Source organism: Schistocerca serialis, chromosome 6 (genome assembly GCF_023864345.2).
Source record: "Schistocerca serialis cubense isolate TAMUIC-IGC-003099 chromosome 6, iqSchSeri2.2, whole genome shotgun sequence".
NCBI classification, from domain to species: domain Eukaryota; kingdom Metazoa; phylum Arthropoda; class Insecta; order Orthoptera; family Acrididae; genus Schistocerca; species Schistocerca serialis.
The window spans coordinates 317,157,162-317,184,090 of record NC_064643.1 but is presented as its reverse complement, the minus strand read 5'-3'; the positions used below and the strand labels follow the sequence as shown (position 1 = coordinate 317,184,090).

The window sequence follows — 26,929 nt, the reverse complement described above, 5'->3', positions numbered from 1 at the left end:
AGTCCATTACAGGGATGTTATTGTCATGTAACCACTCCACCACAGGCAGTGCATTATGAACAGATGCTCCATAGTGTTGAAAGATGCAACCGCGATCCCCGAATTGCTCTTCAACAGTGGCAAGCAAGAAGATGCTTAACTCATCAATGTAGGCCTGTTCTGTGATAGTTCCACACAAAACAAGTGGTGCAAGCCCCCTCCATGAAAAACACCACCACACCATAACATCACCACCTCCGAATTTTACTGTTGGCACTACAGACGCTGGCAGATGACGTTCACCAAACATTCACCATACCCACACCCTGCTATGGCATCACCACATTCTGTACCGTGATTGGTCATTCCACACATTTTTCCACTATTCAATCATCCAATGTATATGCTCCTTACACTAAGCAAGGTGTCATTTGGCATTTACCGGCGCGATGTGTGCCTTATGAGCAGCCTCTCGACCATGAAATCCAGAAATCCAAGTTTTCTCACCTGCAGCCTAACTGTCATAATACTTGCAGCGGATCCTGATGCAGTTTGGAATTCCTGTCTGGATAGATGTCTGCCTATTACACATTACAACCCTCTTCAACTGTCGGCGGTCTCTGTCAGTGAACAGATGAGGTCGGCCTGTACGCTTTTGTGCTGTATGTGTCCCTTTATGTTTCCACTTCACTATCACATTGGAGACAGTGAACCTAGGGATGTTTACGAGTGTGGAAATCTCGCGTACAGATGTATGACGCAAGTGACACCCAATTACCTGATCACATTTGTCCATGAGTTCCGCGGAGTGCCCCATTCTGCTCTCTTTTGGCATCTAATGACTGCTGAGGTCGCTGATATGGAATACCTGGTAGTAGGCGGCAGCACAATGCACCTAATATGAAAATGTTTCTTTCTGGGGGAGCCCGGATACTTTTGATCACATAGTGTAGATGCTGGATACCATTGCAAATGTAAAAGTTTTCAAACTTTCACAACACAAATTGCCAACTGTTATTGGACATGAGGGTCCTGGGGAACGACTGACTAAGTATGTACAGTGGCAGTCAGCAATGTGGAGGACATCTTTGCCACATACAGGAAATCTGACACAGCATCGACCACCAACAACCACATGTTGTCCTAAAAGGAATGTGCGAAATCGATGTGCACTCTGTTCCCAAGGGTGTTCTGATACCAGCCAAGGAAAAAACTGGTACAGCAATGCACACTGGTTCTATACAAAGGCCCCGAAAGCCTGCACCAGATGTTCAATGTTGCAACTGATTGCCAGCCAGCAGACGCGACATCACGTTAATGCCTTCGTACAAGTCATACCCCACTGCAACACGTCCAGCAGCTGGATTATGTGAGGACACAGTGCTGGGGGATGACCACTTGACAACATTGTTCCTCTGTGACCAGCATGAAGAGTCCCTGGACAATCTTGAGTTAACTGTGTAGGATAAAAAACATGTGTCACACCCATACTGATCCACACCTGAAGAGACGTGTTCTGACCAAACCATATGGACAGCCGAAATGATTTACTGGAAAAGTGGGTTGGCAGCTGTGGTAGTTGTGACCTCTCACAATGAAAAATCTGACAGGGTTTGCAGCAAGGTATCATCTAATACAAACATGAGAGCCTCCTGCTGATCGAACTCTGGACTGGGCCCCACTGGTAGATGCAATGGAGCATCAGCATTTGCATCCAGCATGGTGGAGCAGTAATGAATGTCAAAGCAAGAATTACTGAGAAACGGGTCCATCTCTGCCACCGGTGGAAACTCTTGTCTGGGAACTTGCAACAAGTGCCAAATAGGGAAACCACTAGCTTGTGGTTGATTATGAGGAAGGACTGTAGCCAGTGCCTCCTTTCCCCAACTGTAAATAATTAAACTAAGCCGCAAAAAGTCTCTCTAAAGCATAAACGAAGGGCTGTTCAGTGCCATCCGGGCGCTGATGGGATAGAACCGTACCCAACACCATATTGATATGTTCATCAGTCACGGTTAAAGGTATACATGGTGTAACTGCTTGAGGAACTGAAAAGCCAGGTGACAGTCTGCAGACCAGACGAACTTGATGTCCTTTTGGTAAAACTCATTAAGAGGATGGCAGATGTATGCTGTCTGGGGAATGAACTTAGCATGATATGAAATCTTGCCCTTCACTTTCCTGAGCACTGGCAGTTGACAAAGTTTTGACACATCTGTCCATAGGGACAAGGCCAGCTTTGCCGAGCACATGTCCCAAAAAATGAACCTTTGAGGAGAAAAAACTCCAATTTTCCAGGTTGCAAATGTCATAAAGGTACTTTGTGTGACAGAAACGTCTAGAATCAACTGGTCCAAATATGGTTGATAAATTCTTGGCACAGGTGAGATTTCAAAAGGCATACGATCAAGCTGGTAAAGCCCAAAGGGTGTGTTGAGGGCTAAAGGAAGTCCAAGAAGTTTAATCCAACGGCAACTGCATGTATGCATCGTGCAAGTCGATATGTGGAAAATACCGGCCCCTCAACAACTCCACCAGCTGCTGTTTCATATACAAATCCATGACATATTGCTCATTGACCATCTTTTCGAATTCGACACAAAGATGCATCAAGCAGTTGGGCTCTGAAACACTACCAACGGGATGACCCACTGTATCAACTAAATACAATAAACGACACCTTAATCCTACCAACACTGCATCTCAGCCTTTACTTTGTCGCAAATGAAGAGGGGAATCGCCTACCTGACAGCATACCCCACACACGGCCTCCATGTGTGAGCAATCCCATTGAACATGTCTAAAAGACAATCGGAAAGGAGCAGGAGGAGAACACCACCAGTGACCTGAAGAATGTTGGGGGCATGAACTATGACACAGCAACCAATGCGAACACATTGAGCTCAAAGCAACACCGCAGACCCACTGCGCAAGAATTACCAACAGTGTCAATACATGGCAACTTGGCAGGAAGGAAGGCCACCAGTGAACCCCACAGGGCACCATGCACACCTAACTGTGCCACCTCCCAACTGTCAGAAATGACATTCCCGCCGCTGCCATTAAGCTCATACAATTTTGCAATCTGGGCAATGTCATATTAAGAAGGATCGGACATAGTCAACACCCTAATTTGAACTTCAGGATCTGGTGCTAACCAGACCATCACGTACAGAATTAGCGAGTCTGCATATGAAGTAACACATTTTGAACACTGAAAACGATGTTTGCATGAAGAGCCCTGCAAACTAGCAATCCAGGCTACATATGAGTCTCCAACACACTTGTTGTGTGGGTTAAAATGTAACCACGCATGGGTTTGATGTACAAAATGCCGTGTAAGCAATTGGCGAAGTTTGCCAAAGGGAAATTTCTCAGGCTCAGTGAAGGGCTTCAAAATTTGACAACTTCATATAGCCCCATACTGCTGGACACTAACAAGGCAGCTTTATCAACTGGATCAACGATATGCCTTACCTGGCACTGCAGCAACAACTGGTGCACGTAATTTTCCCGCTTTTCCATAAATTCATTGAAACCAGCAAACAGCATTGGGAGCAGAGAAGAAAACTGCACAGCAGGCACCATGCCCGCAACCTGCATGGCGTGGAAGTGAAGTAACTCTGTATTCTGCTTTAGAAGTGCCCCCATCTGCTCATGTTGCTGCTCTTTCTGTAGGCACAACTGTTCCTCCCACCACTGCAGAAATGTTGGGCCCACAGTGGCCCACAATTAACACTATGAAATAGGAAGAAATAAATAGAAGCATCACATGTAAAAGAACATCCTTCCTTGCCACTTTAGTATCTGTGCAGGCTTGACAATGCCGCTAAACAACACTGTTGCCAAAAGGTACAGTACTGGCCAACAGTGGCTCAACAAGAAGCTGTACAAACCCCCTCCCCCAAGAGGAAATGAAAACTTGTGCGAGTCAATCTATGGGGAAGTAAAAAGTCCAAAACCATGTTGGTAGATGCATGGAGATATGCAAGTTGAGGTCCATGGGGGCTGAACTCAGCATTACAACTGCCTTGCCTGGCCCACTGCCACTGGCAAGAAAACACTTCCATCAGCAGGCTTACCCATACCACACACTGTGTTTGGTGTCAACAGTAGTTGTCCACATTATTCCATCTTAATAACCACACCAGCTCATCCGTCTCCATTGCAATGTCTGTTGGCATGGTTGGTAAGCTTACATGCATGGCATTTATATATTCTAGTACATTCTGTGTTCAAATAAATACCGGCATTCTGGAATATTCAATGTTTGCATGAATAGTTGCACTCTCCATGAAGAAGTTCAGTTCTGTTTTGGCTGAATGTTGTTGTCAGTTGTAAGCACTGTACTTCACTGACGACCCCGCCTTCGGATTTGGACTTGATTGTGGTTTCAATGCGACATTAATTGATGAACACCCACATCACTGTGACTCCAATGAAGCAACATAAAAGTTATTACCTACATGGACAGAAACAGGAATACAAGTAGCACATCATTCCTATAATTCATACATTCAGGAGACAGATAGATTTCAAAACTGCAGTAAGTCACACATCAGGCATTCATCTGTGTTTTCCGTAGACACTGGTCATCACCCAGTGAAATTACTGAAAAGAGTCAACCCTGTCACCAAATAAAATACGTGGGATAACATGTTTTTAGCAAATGCTTACTTTTGCTGGGCTACACAGAACGGTAAAGGTTCACAGACAACAAAGATAAGCTCAATGGCTGGAAAAAACTGAAGAAAACATTTGGTGACAATCAAAGAAAGTCAACTTTACAGAAGAGGAAATGAAGAACCGTGCCCAGCATCATGGTGAAATGCCAAAGTTGAAGGTACAGAATGTTTTGTCTTTTTTTTAACACCCTGAATCCAAATGTGGCAAAAGCTGTCAAAAACTGACAAAATGCCACACCTGTCAAAAACTGACAAAATGCCACATCTGTCAAAAACTGACAAAATGCCACATCTGTCAAAAACTGACAAAATGCCACATTTGATGAAACGAGTCACAGAAGATATGTACCAAGCTCTTCTGGTAAAAGATGCCACAACAACAGAAGAATTCATTAAGTTCTGACAGCAGATTGAGGAAATGCAGCAGCAAATATTCAGACAATAGAGTTTTGATTGACTCCTGAATGTGGTCCCTATGACATTTGTGGAATACCATGACCTACCTTCTCTCATATGCCACATTTTCAAATAAGACACACAGCATTTTGTGACAGCCAGAATGGTCAGACAGTACAAGTGACATAGCGGTATGAACACTGACCCCCTGCTTCATAATGTAATAGTGATGAGAGGAAAAGTGTATCTATCTATGGAATCAATATCCAACACCAGTCGAACACACCATAAAGAACGGACTCGGCCACTGCAGACATAAGCACCACTATCAAATGACAACCCAGCATCCGACCACCCAAGTAAAATGCCCCGCAAAAGAACAGACGTTTGAAGAACGGAGGACAGTCTGCTAGTCCATTTTCACTGTGGATGCTATGGACATGTTGTGCGCTACTGCAAAGAAAGAAAATGAGTACTCATTGTCACAACAGACCTATTCAAGCCTATCAACTGAAGATAATTATAGTTTATCTTTGGGCCGAAGCTCATCACCGTACCGTGGACAAGGTTGCTCCCCTGCATGCCATAGCCATTCATTGCCGCTGTACAGAGGTACCGAGAGCTCCTCTAGCAGCCTGTACAGAAAATCTAAGCGAGGCGTCCATCTATGGGGGTGAGGCTGCCTCTGGTGAAAATGTAATAGGATGTGAGAGGTAAAGTTACCACTGTTACCAAGATGACACAAAATTTTACTGACATCATCATCAATGGCAAATCAATCTGGTTGCTAGTCAATGAGATTTCTTTTTCCGTACTGTCAAATGCTTATCATCACCAACTAAAGAGGACTATGTTCCATGACAAAACTGACTGTGCTGTAGGTCGCAAATGGGAAATATGTCCAGCCAACAGGAACATGCATTGAAAGAATAACTATCACCACCAGAACACAGCCCTTTGAATTTGTCTTTTTAATAGAAAGTAGTCATGATGTTATTCTTGGATGGGATTTCTTGCAGGCATAACAAGCAATCATAGACTCTAAAGGATAAGAGCTCCAGATTGATGAGCTATTCCAACAAGCACACTCAACAAAGATTGCTCTGTGTGATTGTTTGCCACTGAAGACATCCCACCATCATCAATGACATGAGTTCCAGTCCTCAACTGAGATCCATAGTTAAACTGTCAAGCTTCTGTCAACTGCAAAAAGCTACTTAGGCTCATAAAAGAAATCTAAATGCCAGCAATAAACATAAGCATTGGCGGCGGTCAAGGAGAACACTGGAACACTGACTGCCATGAACAGCCACGACTCATCTCTACATGTACAGCAGTTGGGCAAATACATGAAAACACAGTGAGGAATGCATGCTTGAACATACATACAGATGCTAGCCAAGCCAGCAGGTTGCCTGGTTGTCTTTAACCACAAATAGTACCTGTGCAATGTTGATACATTGCAAGTGTCACCCATGGTCAGAACAGTGTTCTGCGCAGTTGTGAGTGCTTTATGCTGGAACTAAATGATTTCTAACATGGACAAACTGCTGGTTCTCATATGGTGAGTGCTTTCATAACCAAAGTAGCCAAAGTATTTGATATTTCAAGGGCAACCATGTAGAAGATCATCATCTGCTACATCACAATGCGGACAAAGGTGTGAACCGAGTGATCGTGAAAAACGGTCGTTGAAGAGGACTGTGACAAAAAATTAGAAGGCGATAGCTGCAAAGTTCACTGCGGAACTGAATGTCACACACGTGAACCCTGTTAGCACCAAAAGAACACAAAAGCAGCTCCATCAACAAGGAATTGTAGAGTGAGTGGAACTCCAAAACCATCCACCAGTCATGCAAACACTCATAACAGGGAAAAGTGGTGCTGAAGCCATAACACATGGGCTCTGGAATGATCCAAGAAAGTCACTTAGTTGGAGGAGTTTTGTTGCATGATGCTCACAACTTCTGGCCAAGTTTATGACCCAAGAGTGAACTATGGCAGGGGATTGGTGATGATTTGGACAGCCTAATTCAGTACTCTGCAAGGTCGCACTACTGCCAAAGATTATGTGACCATTTTGCTGGTCAGGTTGATTCCAAGGTACAATGATTATTCCCCAATAACGATGCTGTGGTCCAAGACGGCAAGGGCCCTGTTCACACAGCTCACAGTGCCCAGGACTGCTTTTGTGAGCAAAAGGATGAAATGTCACATGTCCTCTGGCCAAGACAGTCATCAGATCTCAATATTATTGAGCCTTTGTGATCTTCTTTGTGGAGAAGGATGCACGATCACTATCCACCTTCATCATCTTTACCCGAACTTGGCACAATTATGCAGGAAGAATTGTATAAGATTTCCTTGAAAACCATATAGGACCTGTACTAATCGATTCAAAGGAACTGTTTTGAACATCAACAGTTTTCCTACACAGTAATAAGCATTGCAGGCCCAATGTGTTGTTTGCCTGGTGTTTTCACATTTTTGTTTACCCACTGCATGTGCAAATGTATAGGTGAACCAGTCCAGGAAGGGCAGCTTAATGTTACTGACAAATAATAGTGCTCTGCTACCATTACACACAATTCTATTGAACTGCCACCTGTATCTAGCCTCACAAAGGAGTAACTCTGGTGAGTGCTATCTACTCAGCATCAATCGTCAGATGCTTTCAAACCCAAAGTTGAGAAAAGTCAGACCAAGCAACCCATGATAGACCACCATATAAACTCTGGAAATCACCCACTAATTAGCCATCACTCATATGGAGTGCCGCCGACTGGATGACGGATTATCTGAGAGGAAATGGAAAGATGCTGCATGATGACATCATTGAACCTTCAGAGTGTCATTGATCCTCTCAGATGATCCTTGTGAAAGACGACAATGGCATTTCTGCGTCACCTACTGACAACTGAACAAAATCACATAAAAAGATGTCTACCCATTGTTGTGCATTGACACCCTGGATTGCTTGAAAGTAGTGAGGTATTACTCGACTGAGGACATGGAGACCGGCTACTGGCAAACAGAGGTTACAAGGCTGACCAGGAAAAGACACTCTTTGTATAACTCCTGGCAGCCTCTATGAGTAAGTTGATGATGTGTCTTTGCTACCTGAATGACATGGTCAATTTTTGAAGACATCTGAAGAACGTGTATGCCATCTAACAACTATGCTAATGTGTGTTCAGACCACAGATCTCTTCCTCAATCCAAAGAAGTGTCTTTTAATCGCCCAAAAAATAAAAACTTGAGGCATCTAGTGAATGGGGATGGAGTCCATCCCAATCCAGAGAAAATTAGAAAAGTCACAGATTTCCAGCTCTTTGGCACATCCATGATGTGAGAAGTTTTCACGGAATGTGCTCATACCATCGGCGATTCTTAAAGGACTTCTGTACCTCGGTACATTCCTTGCAAGAGCTGCTGCAAGGAGATGCCAAATTTGCGTGGGATGACATGCAAGAAGGATCTTTCCTTGTCCTTAAGGATGTACAAACATATTGTACAGTTCCAGCTTTTTATGACGAGACTGCTCAGACAGAACTGCACACTGACGCCAGCAGTTTTGGGATACGTGCAATTAGAGTACAAATTCAGGAAGGTGCTGAAAAAGTGATGCTTCCAGAGTTTTCTCCAAGTGCAAGAAGAATTATTCTACAAAGAGAAAGCATGCCTAGCAGATGTTTGGGTCATAAACACGTTCCGGCCATATTTATTAGCAAACCATTCACTGTCATGATGGATCACCATTCTCCATGCTGGCGAAATAGCCTGGAGGATCTGTTGGGTTGAATGGCAAGATGGGCACTAGGCTTCAGGAGTTTGACATCACAACAGTACAGTATAGAAAAACACACATAAATACAAGGACGCTGATTCCCTTTCAAGCAATACTTTGGTACAACAGAGCAATGTGCACAAAAACTGTGCGTTTCAGAGTCCCACAGACAGGAAACTGTTCTCAGTACTAAGTGGTGTACCCTCTGCGCAAGTAACTGCTTTTGTTTTATATTGTTCTCAATATGTTTTAAACATTCAAGGGAAAGTTGGCTTTGTTTTGCTTTAGGGCGCAAAAACAACTGGGGTCATACATGGCCAAGTCAAAACTATAGAACACGAAGATAGAGAGGAGTTAAAAAACAACTATACGTCAGTCCCAACTGACATAAGAGAAGACAGCATAAAACAGGCACGAGGAGAAAGGGCTGAATAAGACACCATACAGAAATGGAGGTCCAAAACTAAAAATTAAATGGCCTTCATCATATTGCTTTGGCGGATAAAAAGTAAAATGTGGTCGAGAGCCCACGCATCATTTGCTAAAACGGCCTATAACTCAGATGGCAAACCCAAACAGAAACGTAAACAGTTAAAACATGGGCATTCCATCAGGAGGTGGCGGACAGTTAAAACTTGAGTGCAATGGTTACAAACTGATGGGGTAGCGCCACTTATCAAATGATGATGGCTAAAAAGGCAGTGCCCAATGTGTGGCCTAGTTAAAATGACCTCCTGGTGGGAGGGCCGAGAGGAGGTCGTCCAAGCCGCTGGGAGGGGCTAAATAAGCTGGAGCTTATTCCCGCGAAGGGAGGACCATTGGCAATGCCAGAGAGAAACCACCTCCTGACAGACAAGCAACACAGAGATCATCGGAGGAAATAGGGACTAGCATGCTGAGGTAAGAGGATGGCAGCCTTGACAGCAGCGTCAGCAGCCTCGTTTCCTGGCAGACCAACATGACCAGGAACCCACACAAACTTCACAGTGGCTCCACCAAGAGCAAGCAAGTGACAGTTTTCCTGGACCCACTGCACTAAGGGATGGGCAGTGTACAGCGCATATAGACTTTGAAGGGTGCTGAGCAAGTCTGAGCAAAGGACACAACTGAAAAGGCTGTGTTTCCGGATGTACTCCATGACCTGATACAGGGCGAAGAGCTTGGCTGTAAATACTGAGCAGTATGCTGGAAGCCGATATCGAAAGGCATGGGTGCCAATGACAAAGGCACACCTGACCCCACTGTCAGTCCGAGAGCCATCAGTGTATACAAAGGTACTAACACTAAGTTCCATGCAAAAGTCATGAAACTGAAGGCAATAGAGGGAGGCTGGAGCAGAGCCCTTAGAAAGCGAATGAAAGCCAATGTTAACATGGGCCACTTCATGAAGAGTTTACACGCACCGAGAAAGTTGCAGGTAGTGTGAAGTTAAGCCGCCATAACAAGTGCCGAAAGTGGACTCCAGGAGGTAACATGAAGACGGACGCGCCCCATACAGGTGATCAAAGGCATCATCAAAAAGGAGGCATTGGATGGGTGGCCACGGCCACGCATGGCAGACAAATGGCATGCATACCTGCTGAAGAGAAAGTCATGGCAGTAGGACAGTTGTAGTTCAGCACCTTCAGCATACAGACTCTCAAGCTGGCTTGTATAAAAGGCACTGGTGGCCAAACGGATGCCACGGTGGTGGATAGTGTTGAGACGTTGTAAGAGGGATGGACATGCAGATGCATAAACAAAGCACTCATAGTCGAGTTTTGAACGGACAAGGGACCGGTACAAACGGAGGAGGGTGGCTCTGTCAGCATCCCAGGAAGTATTATTCAGGACACATAGGACATTGAGGAACGGCGTACAGAGGGCTGCCAGGTAAGACACATGGGAGGACCAAGGGAGTTTCCTATCGAGCATGAGCCCCAGGAATTTCGCAGATTCAATGAATGGAAAGGCAATAGCCCCAGATTTCAAGATGGTGGGAGAAACCAATTGTGTCACCAGAAATTCATACAGACGATTTTGTCAGTTTAAAAGTGAAAGCCACTGTCGATGCTCCATGAGTAAAGATGATCAAGACATCACTGAAGACACCGGTCAGTGAGCCTGTCAGTGGAGAATTCAATAGATGTCAAAATCGTCAACAAAAAGGGAGCTGGAGATGCCTGGCAAGAGATAGGCCATTATAGGGTTAATCGCAATAGCAAAGAGGATTATGCTCAGGATGGAACCCAGGGGCACACCGTTTTCATGGATAAAGGTGTCTGACAAGACAGAACCCACACGCACCTTGAAAACTCTGTCTTTTATAAGTTCCTAAAGGAAACATGGCACGTGGCCACAGAAGCCCCACTGTAATGAGTATGGAGGATACCAGTTCTCCATCAGGTGTCGTAGGCCTTCTCCAAATTGAAAAACATGGTCACTGTAAAAAAAGCCATTCATGACGTGGGTGGACAAAATAACGAGATGGTCAATTGAGGAATGCCATGCTCGAAATCCACACTGTGTATTTGTCAGTAAATTACAAGACTCAAGCCATCATACCAGACGAGCATGAATCATACGTTCCATCACCTTGCAAATGCAGCTGGTAAGAGAGATGGGACAGTAGCTAGAAGGGAGGCTTTTGTCCTTACTGTGGTTAGGTATGGGTATGACGGTGGCTTCATACCAACGTCCAAGAAATGTGCCCTCTGCCCAGATGCGGTTGTACATGTTAAGCAGAAAGCGCTTGCCCGCAAGAGGAAGGTGCCGCAACATCTGAATGTGGATGGTGTCTGGCCCTCGGGTGGAGGATCAGGATGAACTGCGAGCATGAGCTAGCTCCCTCATAGTAAAGGTGACATTGTACCACTCACGAGTCGGAGAAGAGAAGGGTATCACCTGAACCTACTCTGCTTGTTTCTGATGGAGGAAGTTGGAGATAGCAATAAGGGTCCACGATGACATCGTCTGCTACTGTCAGGCCGGAAATAAGGGAATGGATCTCTGTCTCTCTGTCCCAGTGAGCTGTCAGAGGTTGGCCCACACAACAGAGGAAGGAGTGGAACTGTTAAAAGGACTAGTGAATGAAATCCAGCTAGCTCTTTTGCTATCCCGAAGAACCTGATGACAATTTGCATGCATCTGTTTATAATGAATGCAGTTTGCCATAGTAAGATGACCATTAAAAATGTGGTGAGAAAGTCTCCGTCCGCGAATCGTGTCATGGCATGCCTCAGTCCACCAAGGGACTGGGAAACGATGTGGTAAAAATGAAGTGTGAGGAATGGAACTTTCCGCAGCAGTAAGGATAACGTTTGTGAAATATTTCACCTGGTCATCCCAACTGGGGAAATCTTGTTCTTCGAAGGTCATCAGGAAGGAGTAAAGCTGCCAGTCAGCCTTAGTAAGCTTCCATTTGGGTGTGCATGAAGATGGGGTAGGAGCCAGCAAACGGATAGTACACGGGAAATGGCCGCTCGATTAGGTGTCAGAAAGAATGGCCCACTCAAGATGATGGGCAAGCTGGGCAGTGCAGAAGGATAGGTCCAAATGCAAATAAGTATGCGAGGAGTCGGAAAGGAAAGTGGGTGCTTCATTGTTAAGGCAGAAGACGTTAAGTTGGTTAAGAAGTTCAGCCAAGAGGGAACCTCCGTGACAGGTCCTGGGAGTAACCCAAAGGGGATGATTGGCATTAAAGTCACCGAGTAGCAAAAATAGGGGAAGTAGCTGCCCAATAAGCTGAAGGGAGTTTGCTCCGGTGACAATGAATGATGGAGGGACACAAATGGTACAGTGGGAAAAAGTCAGGTGGGGAAGGAAAAGGCGAACTGCAACAGCTTGAAGATGGGTATCAGCGAGATGGGCTGACTATAAATGTCATCCCATATGAGCAGCACGACGCCCCCAAGAGATGGAATGCCAACCTCAGGGTGAATGCCAAAATGAACCAGTAAGAAATATGAAAGCTTAAAGCAATCAGGAGGGGAGGGGGGGGGGGGGGGGGGGGCACAATATCGTTTCCTGAAGGCAGAGTACAAGGGGATGCTGCAATGCTAAAAACAGCAGTAAATCCTCTTTATGGGACCGAAGGCTGCAAATGTTCCACTGGAGGAGAGTCATGATGAGGCAGAGATATAGAGGTGTCACCATAGCGGCTGCCGAGTGACAGCCTGTGAAGGGTTGCTACTATAAGGCTCAGAAGTAGGAGGATCCTACTCCATGGAGTCCACAGAAGCGTCGGCTTGCTTGTGTGGTCAGTCTGTGGAGTCCAATGCTGAAAAATGGTTGGTGGTGCGCACCGGCCACATGGAGGCCTGCCGAGCTAAGGTATCCTGTGGCAACACCGTCGAAGAGGATCTTTGAGTCAGCGAAGGAGAAGACCGTTTGTTTGCCTTTGGTGGACTTCTTCAAGCCTTTCTGGTTAGAGGAAGACTCTGGTGTTGTCTGGCTGAAGTATTCATGGGAGTACACCTTCTGTCCTTTCTGACCTACCGGTTGTGTAACAGTGACTTCGCCCCTCGAGGCGAGGGTTTGATGGCTTGTTGCACAGCCGGATAGGGGGATGGCAACGCTACCTTGACACTGGGCAATTTCACAACCTCAGAGCTGAATTGGAGATCACATGTCTGATTGGCTATGTCCTTCATGGAGCACGGGGTAACAAGAACAGAACTATAGGTGCCAGACAGGAGAATGCAAGTTTTGTGACTAGCCAGTAACTTGTGAGCGACTGGGTAAGGCACTTTTTCGTTCACCCAATTCTCTTTGACAGCCCACTCATAAAGATACACAGGACAATCCTGAGAGGAGGCGGGATGGCCGCCATTCCAGTTGATACTGCGGGGACAAGGAGGCGGACAATTGCCCTCGTGTGGATCCGTATCACAGGTTACACACTTGGCTGGGTGTCGACAAGACGTTCTAGTGCGGATGAAACAGGTTCAAGAATGTACGGCCGAACTGTGATAATTTCATAGCCTGCTTTGATCTTGGACAGAAGCACCACTCTATCAAAGGTGAGAAAAAGAGTGCAGATGGGCAGTAAGGAAGAAACTACCTTCTTCATTACATGATGGACGGCACTGACAACCTGATCAGAGGCAAGACTGGATTTCGGCCTCAGTTAGACTGTCGAGCAGCCTGGTGTAAATTACATCAAGGAAAGAATTAAAAGTTGGGCCTCGACACGAAGAGGGTAGCCGTGGAGAAGCGAGGCAGCAAACAGTTGTTGTGCCTGAGAATCAGAAGGTCTCCAAAAGCGAAGTGCCATTCCATAAATGAGAGCAGGATTTCACAGGGCTGACAATTGCATCAACACCTTTCTGAATAACACACGGATATTCTGTGGTGAAGGACTGACTGGCTTCAGTACATGAGACCACGAGGAACCATGGTGCAGCAGGAAGATTCTTTGAATCATTAGGCTCTTTATGTTTATGTTTTGCAGACATTGATTGTGAAGATGAGTGACTCATTGCGAGAAAATCCCCCATGATTGCCAGCGTCTCAAGGGGGCACACTCGCCTTAGGTGATTGTTCACACCTCAGGTCACACCTCCCGAACACCTGACTGAGAAACCAATCGGTGATTTGGGAAGGTTGCAGATCATGCAATCACCCCTCCCTGGACCTGGCCTGTACCAGGGGGTACTTACGAACCCTACCTGTTGAACTGGGGCTGGGAATTATGCTTTACCCAGTCACCGGTTACACGTCAGACACGTGGGCTAGCATTCAGGGGCACACAGGGAGGAAGAAGAAAAAGAGGAACTCCAAATGCCCAAAGCATTCCGAATAACACCCCAGATATGTTCCCCAAGGGAGGGGAAAAAGAATAGCAAGAGGATAGAGATGCAGCATGGAAGGGAAAAAATGCTGCAAAGGCTGGGGCCCCATGGTAGCTAAGCATGAACCCACCAAAGAGTGGCGAGCTCCCTTCACCATTTTACTGATGCACACTGATAAAATGACTGATACTGTAAAATTTATGGTGAAATAAATTTAAAGCTGAGATGGTAATCTTTGACTCAAAATTTCTGTCTGTTCTGTTCTAGCAGCACCACTGCCAGGACATAAAATTGCAAAGTACTTAAGGTGTGTGATAGTATGTCCAAAATCAGATTCTGGTTGACACAAGTATTCACTCCATACAGTACTACCCTATATCATTCTCCAAGGACTGGAAAGAGCATCTGACACTGTCTGTGATTGGTCAGGAACCCCTTTGCCACTCATCAAGATATGTATTAATTTGCAACACAACACAGCATAACAATCACTTCGAAATGGCTGTGTATGCAAGGTTCTGTATTGGACCACTGAGCCTGCAGGCGGCAGTTGCCGGATGCAAAAACATGAGCTTCTTGATAAATTTCATGATTCCAGATTAACAGGAAGTATCACATAGGTTTTGATGGGTACACTTGTGAATATCAGAATATGACATAAATGGCCACGTCTTTCGAGGCCATATCTTTCCATTGCATTGAATTAAAACATTTAATTTTTTACATCACCAAGGGATCATAGCACTTAATACACGACATAAATTTCAACTTAATATATCTACTGGTTCTTCAATAAAGGGGTTCTGAAAAGTCCAATGGACAGGCAGGCAGGCAGACAAAGTGATCCTATAAGGGTTCTGTTTATACCGACTGAGGTGGGGAACCATGAAAAGGATACCTTAATTTCAATGACTTGCACCAACTAATGTCCCTGTATGTTCCTCAGTGTTCTTATGCTCATGGTATCTAGTGAAACTACCAGAAGAAAGAAATATTTTTAGTAGCATCAACATTGTAAGTTTTACGGACCCACATACTAGTCTTAATGCTATGTGACATACCCTTTGTACAAATAACTACCTTTGTTTTATATCATTTGTGATAATCATGAAGGGCTCCAGGGAAAGTGGGAACTCTTCATAATTTTGCTGATACTGACTGATACAATGACTGACACTGCAGAATTTATAAAGAAATAAATTTAAAGTTGGAACGGTAAGCCGTAACTCAAAATTTCTATCTGTTGTGTAATAGTGACATCACTGCCAGCATATAAACTTGTTAAGTACTTAAGGTCGTAATTTTTTGTGAGTATACCAAAAATTATTTCCCAGTTGACACAGCATTCACACTGGGTATAGCAGGAGAGCATACTTCAATACTTATTTAAGGGACTTATTCACTACTTTTCTCTTCACAATTACATAGCTTTTCAAGCTTATTTTCCAGTTTAAGTTTCTTTAGATACAGCAAGCTCTAGAACAACTACACACATCAATACACAGTTTTCTCTGGAAAACACAACGCCGTACCTGTGACTCTGGCCAGTCCTTCAGGGGGTTCCTCCTCACATCGATCACATAGCAATATTTGAACTTCAGGCTCAAACTCCTTAAGGAATGATAACCAACCTTCAACAGCAGAAAGACCATCACTCTGAAAATAATTAACATAGAATGTTATGAATTGATAACATAGTTCTACTTAAGTTAGCAATACAGCTAGATATGCTGCAGAACAAGGTGGTTATTATGATGTATTTCTAGTTGTTACAAATGAAAATTACGTGGTGATATAAATATGTGAAACTGTGCATGCAACGATTCTGTCCCAAAAATCTTATAGCCATAAATGCAAGTGATGATTTTCCATAAAAATCTTATAAATACAGATCTCCACTGTCCAGACTGTCATTGCCAAATTTCAATGTATTACTGATAAATAAACTTCAATTTGCACAACACTGTAAAATCATTTTAAGTTATCATATGAAATGCACAAACATATTAACAATATTGTAAATATGTCATATTACTAATTAATTGTTTGACATAAGTTGCTTATTGATGGCAATTTATCTTGCTGGACTAGTTTCAGGTGTTTGCTGAAACTTCCTGGCAGATTAAAACTGTGTGTTGCACCAAGACTCAAACTCAGGACCTTCATCTTTCGCAGGCAAGTGCTATTACCAACTGAGCTACCCAAGCATGATTCACAACCCGTCCTCACAGCTTCACTTCTACCACTATGCTGATTACAAATATAAATCATATAATTGTATTATTACATAAAATCATCCCTGGCACACGCTAAAAAGCATTGCACATAAGGTACTGTTGACAATGGACAAGTGCCTAAAACTAGTCAGGTTGAAAAATTGCTATCACCACACAGTTCATGTCAACCAATTATTATTAACATGAAGTATTTAAAATTCTGCTTAACCCACCAGGTTAGCCGAGAGCGCTAATGCACTGCTTCCCCGACTCGGGTAGGCGCGCCGGCCCCAGATCGAATCCAACCAGTGGATTAGCGACGAGGGCCGGTGTGCTGGCCAGCCTGGATGTGGTTTTTAGGCTGTTTTACACATCCCACTAGGTGAATACTGGGCTGTTCTACACATCCCACCTCAGTTACGCGACTCACAGACATTTGAAAAGTGTTCACACTATTTCATGGCTTACACTAGACACAGACAGCTGGGGTACAATAATTCCATCCTGGGGGTACGGGTGGTGACAGAAAGGGCATCTGGCCACCCTCTGACACCAACATCACCAAATCCATAGTAACTAGGCCGACCCCGCGTTGAAGTGGAACAAAGGACCAAAGTAAATGATGATGATTTAAAATTCTGCAAACTTCAGAGTACCAAATGTGCAGCACACTCATATTAACCATAAGTAATTTTTTCCCATTATTTACAGTATTTAACAGTAACAAGATGAACTATGACAAACAAGATGAACCTGTTACATTATGGGCAAGATCTTCTCAATTTGGGATCTGAGTGACCTGCCCTCCTTCCCAATCCTCCTGATGAGAGAACTAACAGTTCCATAAGATACAACGGCAGTTTTTTTTTTTTTTAAATATACTTATTAGCAGTAATAGAGAGTAGGTACCTGAAAGTAGGTAGTGGCCAGTCATTCGGTCTCCTCCTAAGTTTACAGTTTTCTCAAGTAAATTCTACTTCTGAATCAATGAACCACATTAAATAGTCATTCTTATGCTGCATGTTATACTAAACCAAAAAGTACTCTATTCCAAGCAGCAACTATCCATGTGTTCGACAAGGAATACATCTAGTGCAAAATGTGTTATTAAACAAAAACAAAAATCTGAGCAGTTTGACATTGGCTGTTTACATCTGTTCTCATAAAATACTCTTTCAGAATTATGAATTCCCACAAATGGGAAATAATATAGGCAGAAAAAACAAAGAAGACAAAACTAGTTTCCAACGACCTCAACTTCCCTTTATCCATCTTGTTGTTTGACCTTTGCTTTTTCAGTCTCTGATTTTGGTCTATGTTTCAACTATTTTTAACAAAGGTAAAGGCAAGGGCAAGCTCTCCATATTTCAACGGATTCTTTCGGAGTGAAATTTCATAAGATAAATGTATACATCAGCCTATTCATGTGCTTGAAATCCATGGAGTGTATTGCTGCCAAGCAGTGCTCTGCAACCATTGACCAACATGGTTATTCAAAATGTGTGTACCTCTGGTGTTCAGAGCAGCACTCTTCTGTAAGTCTAAATGTTTGGTCTGTGTGTGACCAACTGCATTGGATAACGATCTGTTAAGCTCCTAACTTTTAGAGGTAAAAATGGTCTTTTATGCTGCCAAGGAACTATAATTTTCGCAGATGGCCCGAAAACGCATCACATCTCATGCTTGTCAATAATCCTTCCTGACAGGTCACCAGCGGCATTTCAAAGACAGCTGGTCACTTGGTTTCTCTGCCTACCCCTGGTATAACCAGGAATGTCCTTTCCAGTTACTATAAACGGAGGTGACTTTGTGCCACATGGGTGGCTTTGTGCCAATTGCACCTCCTTCTAAACAAATGTCTCCCGGCAGTTTGCATTCTCCCAACCAGAAGTGTTAAAACACCCTCAAAGTTGACTGGAAATTTGTACCATCAGCACACGCATTAATCATTTTCATCTGCCTTCAGATGTTCCCACCAAATCATCTGCCCATTTTGCAGGCAAGTTCATATGTCTAAAAATTTCTATTGCATCTCACAGAAGGGAGGATGTCAGCTAAACGAAGTCAGAATACAGTTCTGAGCCATTATCGTAAGACACCACTCATCTGCATCAGTGTGGCTCCATGAGGGAACTGTCAGCAAGAGCAATGCGACACCAGTGCTGGAATGAGTCAGTGTACGAGACAAGCTGGACAAATTGGGTAGATGGTTGGTTGATTGGAGTTGAAGGGACCAAACAGCAAGGTCATCAGTCCCTTGTTTCAAATGTGGTCCATTCAGATAATTTCACATCTCAGAAAAGTCAGAATGATAAAAGGGGAAAGGCTAAAAAACGTAAAAGTGCAGTCGTGTTGTCAATGGTAAAAACAAAATGAGGTAAGTCAGCAAGAGAGCGACCCCAAGGCTATGTTAGAGGCAGGAAATATCCTACCTCTGAAGCAGTAGAGGCAAGACCACCTGCGATTTAAAAGTGTTCAACCACTAGAACGTAGAAGTGCGTATGGGAAAAGGAGACTAACCAATTCTAAAAAGTGATAAAAACAGAGTAAAAGGGGAAGAAAAGAGGATCTTGGCCAGGAAGGGGAGTCAGGAATCTCCAAACACAGCTTACAGTGGGAGATACCCCAACACTCACCGCCCTGCCTCGACACCAGAGTGAGATTAAAAACCTTAAAATTGAGAATAAAAACCACTTTCCCGGAGGAAACAGAGAACCAGTTCGACCACCTGGGAATCATCAGCCAACATTAAACATAAAGTGCGGGGAAGTCTGTACTTAGTACGCAGAGCCAAAAGAAGGGGGTATTCCACCAAAATGTGGGCTACTGACTGGAAGGCTCCACAACCACAAAGTGGGGGTGGCTCTTTACGGAAAAGAAAACCATGGGTCAGCCTGGTATGGCTGATGCGGAGAGGACACAGTGTGGTAGAGTCCTTTTGGGAGAGGTGAAAGGAAGAACGCCACGGGTCTGGTGTCACCTTAATCACACGAAGTTTATTAGACAGGGAGGTAGCCTCCCAAGAGTTGGCCCATGACTGTGCGAATTGGGATTTGATGTGGAGCCGTAAATCCGCTACTCCCCCAGCCAAACGATCAGCAAGCTCATTACCTGGGATACCCATATTGCTAGGGACCCAAAGGAAGTCAACAGAACAAGCAGCACGGTGAAGATCAGTGAGATGGTCATGGATGGCCGAGACCAAGGGATGGCATGAAAAACACCAGTCAATAGCCAGAAGACCACTCATTGAGTCCGTACATAACAAAACATGGTTGTGTTGGGACTGTTTAATAAAGGTAAGGGACTGGGATATTGCCACCAATTCCACAGTAAACACCCCACATGTAGGTGGCAGCAGATGATGTTCCGTGCCAACAGAGGACGTGAAGGCATATCCCACACGATCAACAGATTTAGAGCCATCGGTGTAAAAAACAAAAGCATCCTGAAACTCCCATAAAATTCGACGGAAAAAGGAACGGAACACCATTGGGGGGGATGGAATCTTTTGGACCTCAGCAGAGATCCATCCGAATTCGGTGCCGAGGAACCAACCAAGGGGGGGAGGGGGGGAGGGTAGAGGACACATGGAAGACAGGACAAAGAAGGAAACTGAAAATCACGGCGAAGAGACGCAAGGCAGAGCCCAACCGGTAAACCCACCAGAGGGCGGGAATCAGGTGGGCAACATCCATGGTCTGGGAACAGGATAGAATAGGAAGGATGAGTGGGAGAGGAACGGACAGTAATTGCATAAGACACCAGAAGCTGGGACCGCCGAACAGAAAGGGAGGGGGGGGGGGGGGGGGGGAGGATACCAGCTTCAACCAGCAGACTATCAACAAGACTAGTATGGAAGGCACAAGTGGCCAAACGGATACCACGATGGTGGACTGGATCCAGCATGTGCAGTGTGGAAGGAGCAGCCGAACCATAAACTTGACAACCATGGTCCAAGCGAGACGGAACTAAACCACGGTCAAGGCAGAGAAGGATGGAGTGGTCGGCACCCCAAGAGGTGTGGGCAAGGAAGTGAAGAACATCGAGTTTACAGAAACATCCTATCTGCAGAAGTCTGATATGAGGCAGCCAAGTGAGCTTGTTGTCGAAAAGAAGACCCAAGAAACGAAACTGTGGGACCACAGGCAATCGTTGTGCATCGAGATAGAGCTCCGGATCGGGTTGGATCATAGTACGGCGACCAAAGTCGACCACCCGCGATTTTAAAGGAGAGAATTGAAACCCATGTGAGAGGGTCCATGCAGAGGCACGCCGTATAGCTCCCTGGAGCTGCCGCTCTGCAGAGGCCATCAAAGAGGAACTAACCCAAATGCAGAAATCATCCACATACAGAGCAGGGGCGACCAAAGGACCGACAGAGGCCACAAGTCCATCGATGGCAATTAGGAAAAGAAGCACACTCAATACAAAACCCTGTGGGATGTCAGTCTCCTGGGACCGTGGAGAACTAAAAACAGTACCAACCCGAACCCGGAATGACCGATGGAACAGGAACTGGCATATAAGAATCGGGAGTGGGCCCCAAAGACCCCACTGATGAAGTGTAAGATGCGATGGCACCAAGCCGTGTCATAGGCCTTGCAAGGGTTGAAAAATACTGCAACCAAATGGCAGCGCTGGGAAAAAGCCTGCCGTACTGCGGATTCCAAGCGAAGTAAGTGATCTATTGGAGACTGTCCCTCTCGGAAGCCACACTGGTAAGGGGACAATAGATCCCAAGATTCGAGGACCCAATTGAACCGACGGGCTACCATCTGTTCAAGTAACTTGCAAACAACATTTGTCAGACTAATTGGCCGATAGCTTTCAACAAATAGGGGGTTCTTACCAGGCTTAAGGACAGGAACCACGATGCAATCCCTCCACTGAGAAGGGAAGTCGCCCTGGAGCCAAATATGGTTAAACACCTGGAGAAGATGTTGCTGTTGTGGAGCACTGAGATATTGAAGCAATTGGTTATGAATGGAGTCTAGGCCAGGGGCCATATCATGAGAAGAAGAAAGTGCAGAAAGAAATTCCCATTCAGTAAAAGGTTTGTTGTAAGATTCTGACTGACAAGGGGTAAAACATAAGGTGGAAGCTTCGGCCCACTGTTTCTGGTGAAGGAAAGCAGGTGGATAGGAGGCTGATGCTGATGCCGTTGCAAAATGGGTCGCAAGATGTTACGCAAGAATCAATGGGTCTGTACAAAGGCCATCTGGGAGGTGAAGGCCTGGGAGGGTGGACTGCCGATGGCAACCTTGGAGAGAGCGAAGTGTAGCCCATACCCAAGACTTAGTAACAGTAGAACTGAGGGAAGAAACAAAGCATTCCCAACATATCCTTTTGCTCTGTTTGATTAAATAACAGGCTTCAGCGCGAAGGTGTTTAAATGTAATAAGGTTGGCAATGGATGGGTGCCTCTTAAGATGTTGCAAAGCTCGACGGCGATCATGGATGGCAATGGCCGTACTCCACCACGGGACTCGTCAGCGGCGAAATGGTCCAGATGGCCGTGGTACAGCAAGGGTAGCAGCGTGAACAATGACGTCAGACACATCACGTAGGACGTCATCAATACAACCTGACAAGGAGGGAGAAAACAAGACCTGTGCAGTGTATAGAGGCCAATCGGCGCATTGGAAAGACCAACGAGGTAACCTGTCCATCGGGGAGCGGGAAGGGAGCGAGAGAATCAATGGGAAATGGTCACTATCACAAAGGTTGTCGTGTGGCGACCAGTGTAATGAACGGAGGGAGAAGAAAGAGAAAGATCAATTGCAGAAAAGGTACCATGACTGGCACTGAAATGAGTAGGGGAGCCATCATTAAGAAGGCACAAGTCGTGGTCTGCAATAAACTGGTCTATGAGAAGACCTCGTCTAGATGGAAATGCACTGCCCCACAAGGGATGATGATCATTAAAAACCCCGAGGAGGAGGAAGGGAGGAGGAAGTTGTTGAAGGAGGGCAGTTAGCGCAGCAGGTGTAAGAGTCCTGTTCTGGAGGGAAATAAAGATTGAAAACCGTGACCCCAGAGTCCAGGTGGACCCTAACAGCAACCGCTTCCAATGTAGTTTGAAGAGGAATCCACATTCTAGCAACGTCTGTACGGACCAACGTACAAACGCCACAAGAGGCCCGCAGGGGACCGACCCGATTTCGACAGAAAACACAGAACCCACAAAGGGTCGGTGAGTGATCATCAGTAAAATGAGATTCCTGTAGAACCACACTAGCTGCAGAGTAAGACAAACTAAGGGATTTCAACTCCAGAAGGTGACGATAATATCCATTACAATTCCGTTGGATAACCACAGAACGATGATTCAAATGGGGGTTGAACAAGCTAAAGCCAGTCATGCCACCGGGTCACCACCCATCACCGACAAGGAGGGGGCGACATCCATGAACAAAAGGTCAGAATCTGGTTGTGAAGCCGGGGATGGGACCTCTGGTGACACCAGCAGCTCCTTGTCCTGGGACTTAATGTTTCTTCTTCTTTTCTGTCTGAGATCGGGGAGGGCTGTGTAGCATAAAGGAGCCAGCTGCAGCAAGATCGGGAACAGAAAGAGATCAGGTGACCTGGGGGCCGACAGACCGTGGTTCTCATGGTCGTCGCCTGACAGCAGACCTTTGGCCTGGAAGGTGCTGGGAAGGGGTATCCCAGGAGGGACACCTTCACCGGCAGACGCTGAGGGGAGGAGGAAGACAGTGGTCCGGGACTGGGGTAAGGAAGGGGTGAAGATGTAACTAAAGCATAACTAGACATCATGGACACAGGGTGAAGACATGCATACTTCTTACGCACCTCAGTGTAGGTTAAACGATCAATGGACTTATACTCCTGTATCTTCTTTTCCTTTTTATATACTGGGCAATCTGGTGAAAGTGGATAATGATTGCCATGACAATTAACACACACAGGAGGGGGAACACAGGAACTCTCTCATGGAGTGGACGTCCACAGTCACTACAGAGGGGGGGCCAGCGAACAGTGAGAAGACGTGTCCAAAACGCAAGCACTTAAAACATCTCACATGTGGTGGGATGTCTGGTTTCATGTCACAGGGAGGGTATCCCCTTCAAAGGCCAGGATAAAGGCACCAGTATTAACGCGATTGTCCTTCAGACCCTTCTGAACACCCCACTGTCTGAGATTGTCCCGAAGTTCCTCATCAGTTTGAAGGACGAGGTCCCTGTGAAAAATCACACCTTGAACCCTATTGAGAGACTGGTGGGGGGTAATGGAAACAGGAAGTGTGCCAAGATGGTTACAGGCATGAAGGGCTGCAGACTGGGCAGCTGAAGCAGTTTTGATCAACAACGAACCCAACCGCATCTTGCTCAGGGAGTCCACTTCGCCAAACTTGTCTTCAATGTGTTCCACAAAGAATAAAGGTTTGATATTGGTGAAAGTATCCCCATCAGTCATGAGTCATGGTGCAAACCAGATAGCGGGGGAAAGGTTTCGCCCCTAGCCGACGGGTCTGACCTTCCTCCCAGGGGGTAGCCATGGAATGGAAGGCCAAAGGGGCAGGAGAAGCAGCACTAAAAGAATCAGTTCCACGCAGAGAGACAGCCGCAGAAGAATGGCCAGAGTTCTGGACCTGTATGTGTTTCATTTGCATAGCGTCCGCCCTGATACCACCCACTCTGATCAGGAGAGAACCCTCACAGGCCCCACCCAGCCACAGCACGAGCCGTCTGGCATGGCGGCCACTGCCGGGAGTTCCGATGCTCCAGGATGACAAGCAACCACTCCTAGGCTTACATGAGGAGGTCACAGCTCAGGTATCAGAAGTGACATCCCTGTGTGTTCAGGGGGCTCAACCAAAAGGATACATAGCGACCCCACCACACGGGCTGGCTACCGTGCTGGTTATGCACCCTAGCATCAGACAACGACGTGAAAGAAAAGGCGGAATGAACTAGGAGGGCACACGTCGGAGACACTACGGAAGGTGCTCTTACCCAAATGGCTCACACTACGGAATTAAAATTTAGTAATGGAGGTCAAAGCCCAGAGGGGACCAGGGAATGCCAAAAGGATGAGGTGTTTACGCAACAAAAGTAAATTGCAAAACCAACATAACCAGGAGGATAGCAGGGCCAACATAAGCAAGAACACCAGGAGAGGGAGAGGAGAGGGTGAAGGGGAAGGAGCAAGGAGATGAAAGGAGGGGATGGGCAAGGAAATGCAGCCCTGGAAAGGAGGAAGGCTGCAATAGCTTGGGGCCCCGTGCTCACCATGCACGTACTCACGAAAGAACCGTGAGCCCCCTGGGGGGGGAACTGGGTGGAGCTGGGAGTATGACTGAGTGAATAACATGAGAAGGAACCCTGGAATACCAGCAAGCAGCTGAATAGGAGGGCTTTGATTGGACAGCTGGGTAGCCATGGTCTAGTTGGCAGCCAATAAGAAGAATGGAAGTACGGCATGCCCAGTACTGTTTGCTATAGAGCAGTCTGTTCCCAGAAGGTGCACCAGTACTGTTTGCTATAGAGCAGTCTGTTCCCAGAAGGCGCTTTTTCCCTCATTTCTGGTGCAACCTGTTGCTAACTCTCTCCCTTACATGGCTGGTGTCATGCTTGTGATGCAGTAGGACTCAATGAACCACTGAATTGTATTACTGTACCTTCTGCCAGGTGATGTAAGCATATCTAAGTAAAGCAAACTCTTGGAGAGTTTTGATGACTTCAATTACAGCTGTGGTTCCCTTTGCAATGAGTGAGTTATGAACCTCACATGATCTTGTTAACCCGTAACACTGGTTTTGAGTACAAGGCTTCAAACTATTTGGAAAATTATTTGGAAATGTTTTCTATCCTGTAATTTTGAATTGCAACTAAATTCCTTATGCTTTGTTGTATTTCTGATTTGCTGTCACTGTGTTACTTGGCAGAGATGGTGGGCACAAATATTCAGAGCACACTCATTGTATATTTGGTCTTCTGGTCCATGTGTAGTCAATTCATTTTAGGTAACGTCCAAGAAATAGTGCACATCGAAGTCATGGCCTAACAATGAGCGAAATACGTCGAACGCTCAACTCTCTAAGCGAGAAATGTAGATATTGATTTTTGCTGTGACAGTGAAATGTCACACGAGAGTAGCAGAATGCCACATGACAGTAATTATTTCAGTTTTTATATTTTCCCACCTTACGACTATCTGGTATCTATCTCTCCTGTGAGATTCTCCCAATTTTCTGAAAAGATGGATCACACATGTATCCTGGGTACTGGGTAGAAGGAATAGTGCCAACAGGAGAAACGATACCTTGCACAACGATAATACACCTGATGAGTAATGTAAGTGATATTATTCATTTCTTTAATCAATTCCCACGAGTGAAAGAAGAGCTGCTACTCTCTCTCTTTTTTAATGTGTAACGTTCCCTGGCAAACTCACATTATTAAAGAACAAGAGTTTATTTGTACCATATACGCCGCTCTGGGCAAGTTGTATATATCGTAATTATTGAACAAAAATATTACTGAATGTGGTGTAAAAGACATTTGTTATTCTCCTTATATTTTTGTTGTAATATTTCTCTGTATTTAGGATAGGAATTTTTCTGTATTTATTATGTGATTGTAAAATGTGTCAGTATTTGCGATAGCAGAGATATATATAAAATGTTGTCAGAAGAGAATAATATCGTCAATTTGCAAAGAAATGTTAATAGTCAGCAATACTATTTAAGCACAATGCATTATGTATTCTTTGGTCTTCCCTGTTCAGAAGTCATTGCGGTAGGACACTGTGAAAGAGATGTGTAGACTTCTTTTGTCTCTGTCTGGACTTAGCCGCCATTAGACGATGCGTTACGAATTAATGTGAGTTGTATTGTTGTTTGATCTAAATATATTAGAGTTTATCAAAAGTGTGAATTATTTATGTAAATTAGCTTGCCCACGTCATCTATAAAATTTCTTTAAGAATTTTTTAGCGGTGTTGCTGGGCTGTGCCGCGACCAACAATAGGCGGCACATTTAAAAAATTATCAAACCCGTAAATCGGGAACAGAAGCATAAAAATCAATAGTGAATTAAGAAATTGTTCTTCTTTTTCAGTGATCCTGTGTCT

At 45.1% G+C, this 26,929-nt stretch overlaps 1 protein-coding gene across 1 annotated transcript in view; it reads right to left on the bottom strand.

Annotated features, from left to right (window-relative positions):
• LOC126483884 (alpha- and gamma-adaptin-binding protein p34-like) overlaps positions 1 to 26,929 on the bottom strand; it is an 83,476-nt gene that overhangs the window by 41,819 nt on the left and 14,728 nt on the right. The window contains exon 3 of the mRNA XM_050107141.1: positions 16,151 to 16,274. Coding sequence (XP_049963098.1) covers positions 16,151 to 16,274 — 124 coding nt within the window. The remainder of the gene's footprint in view (positions 1 to 16,150; positions 16,275 to 26,929) is intronic.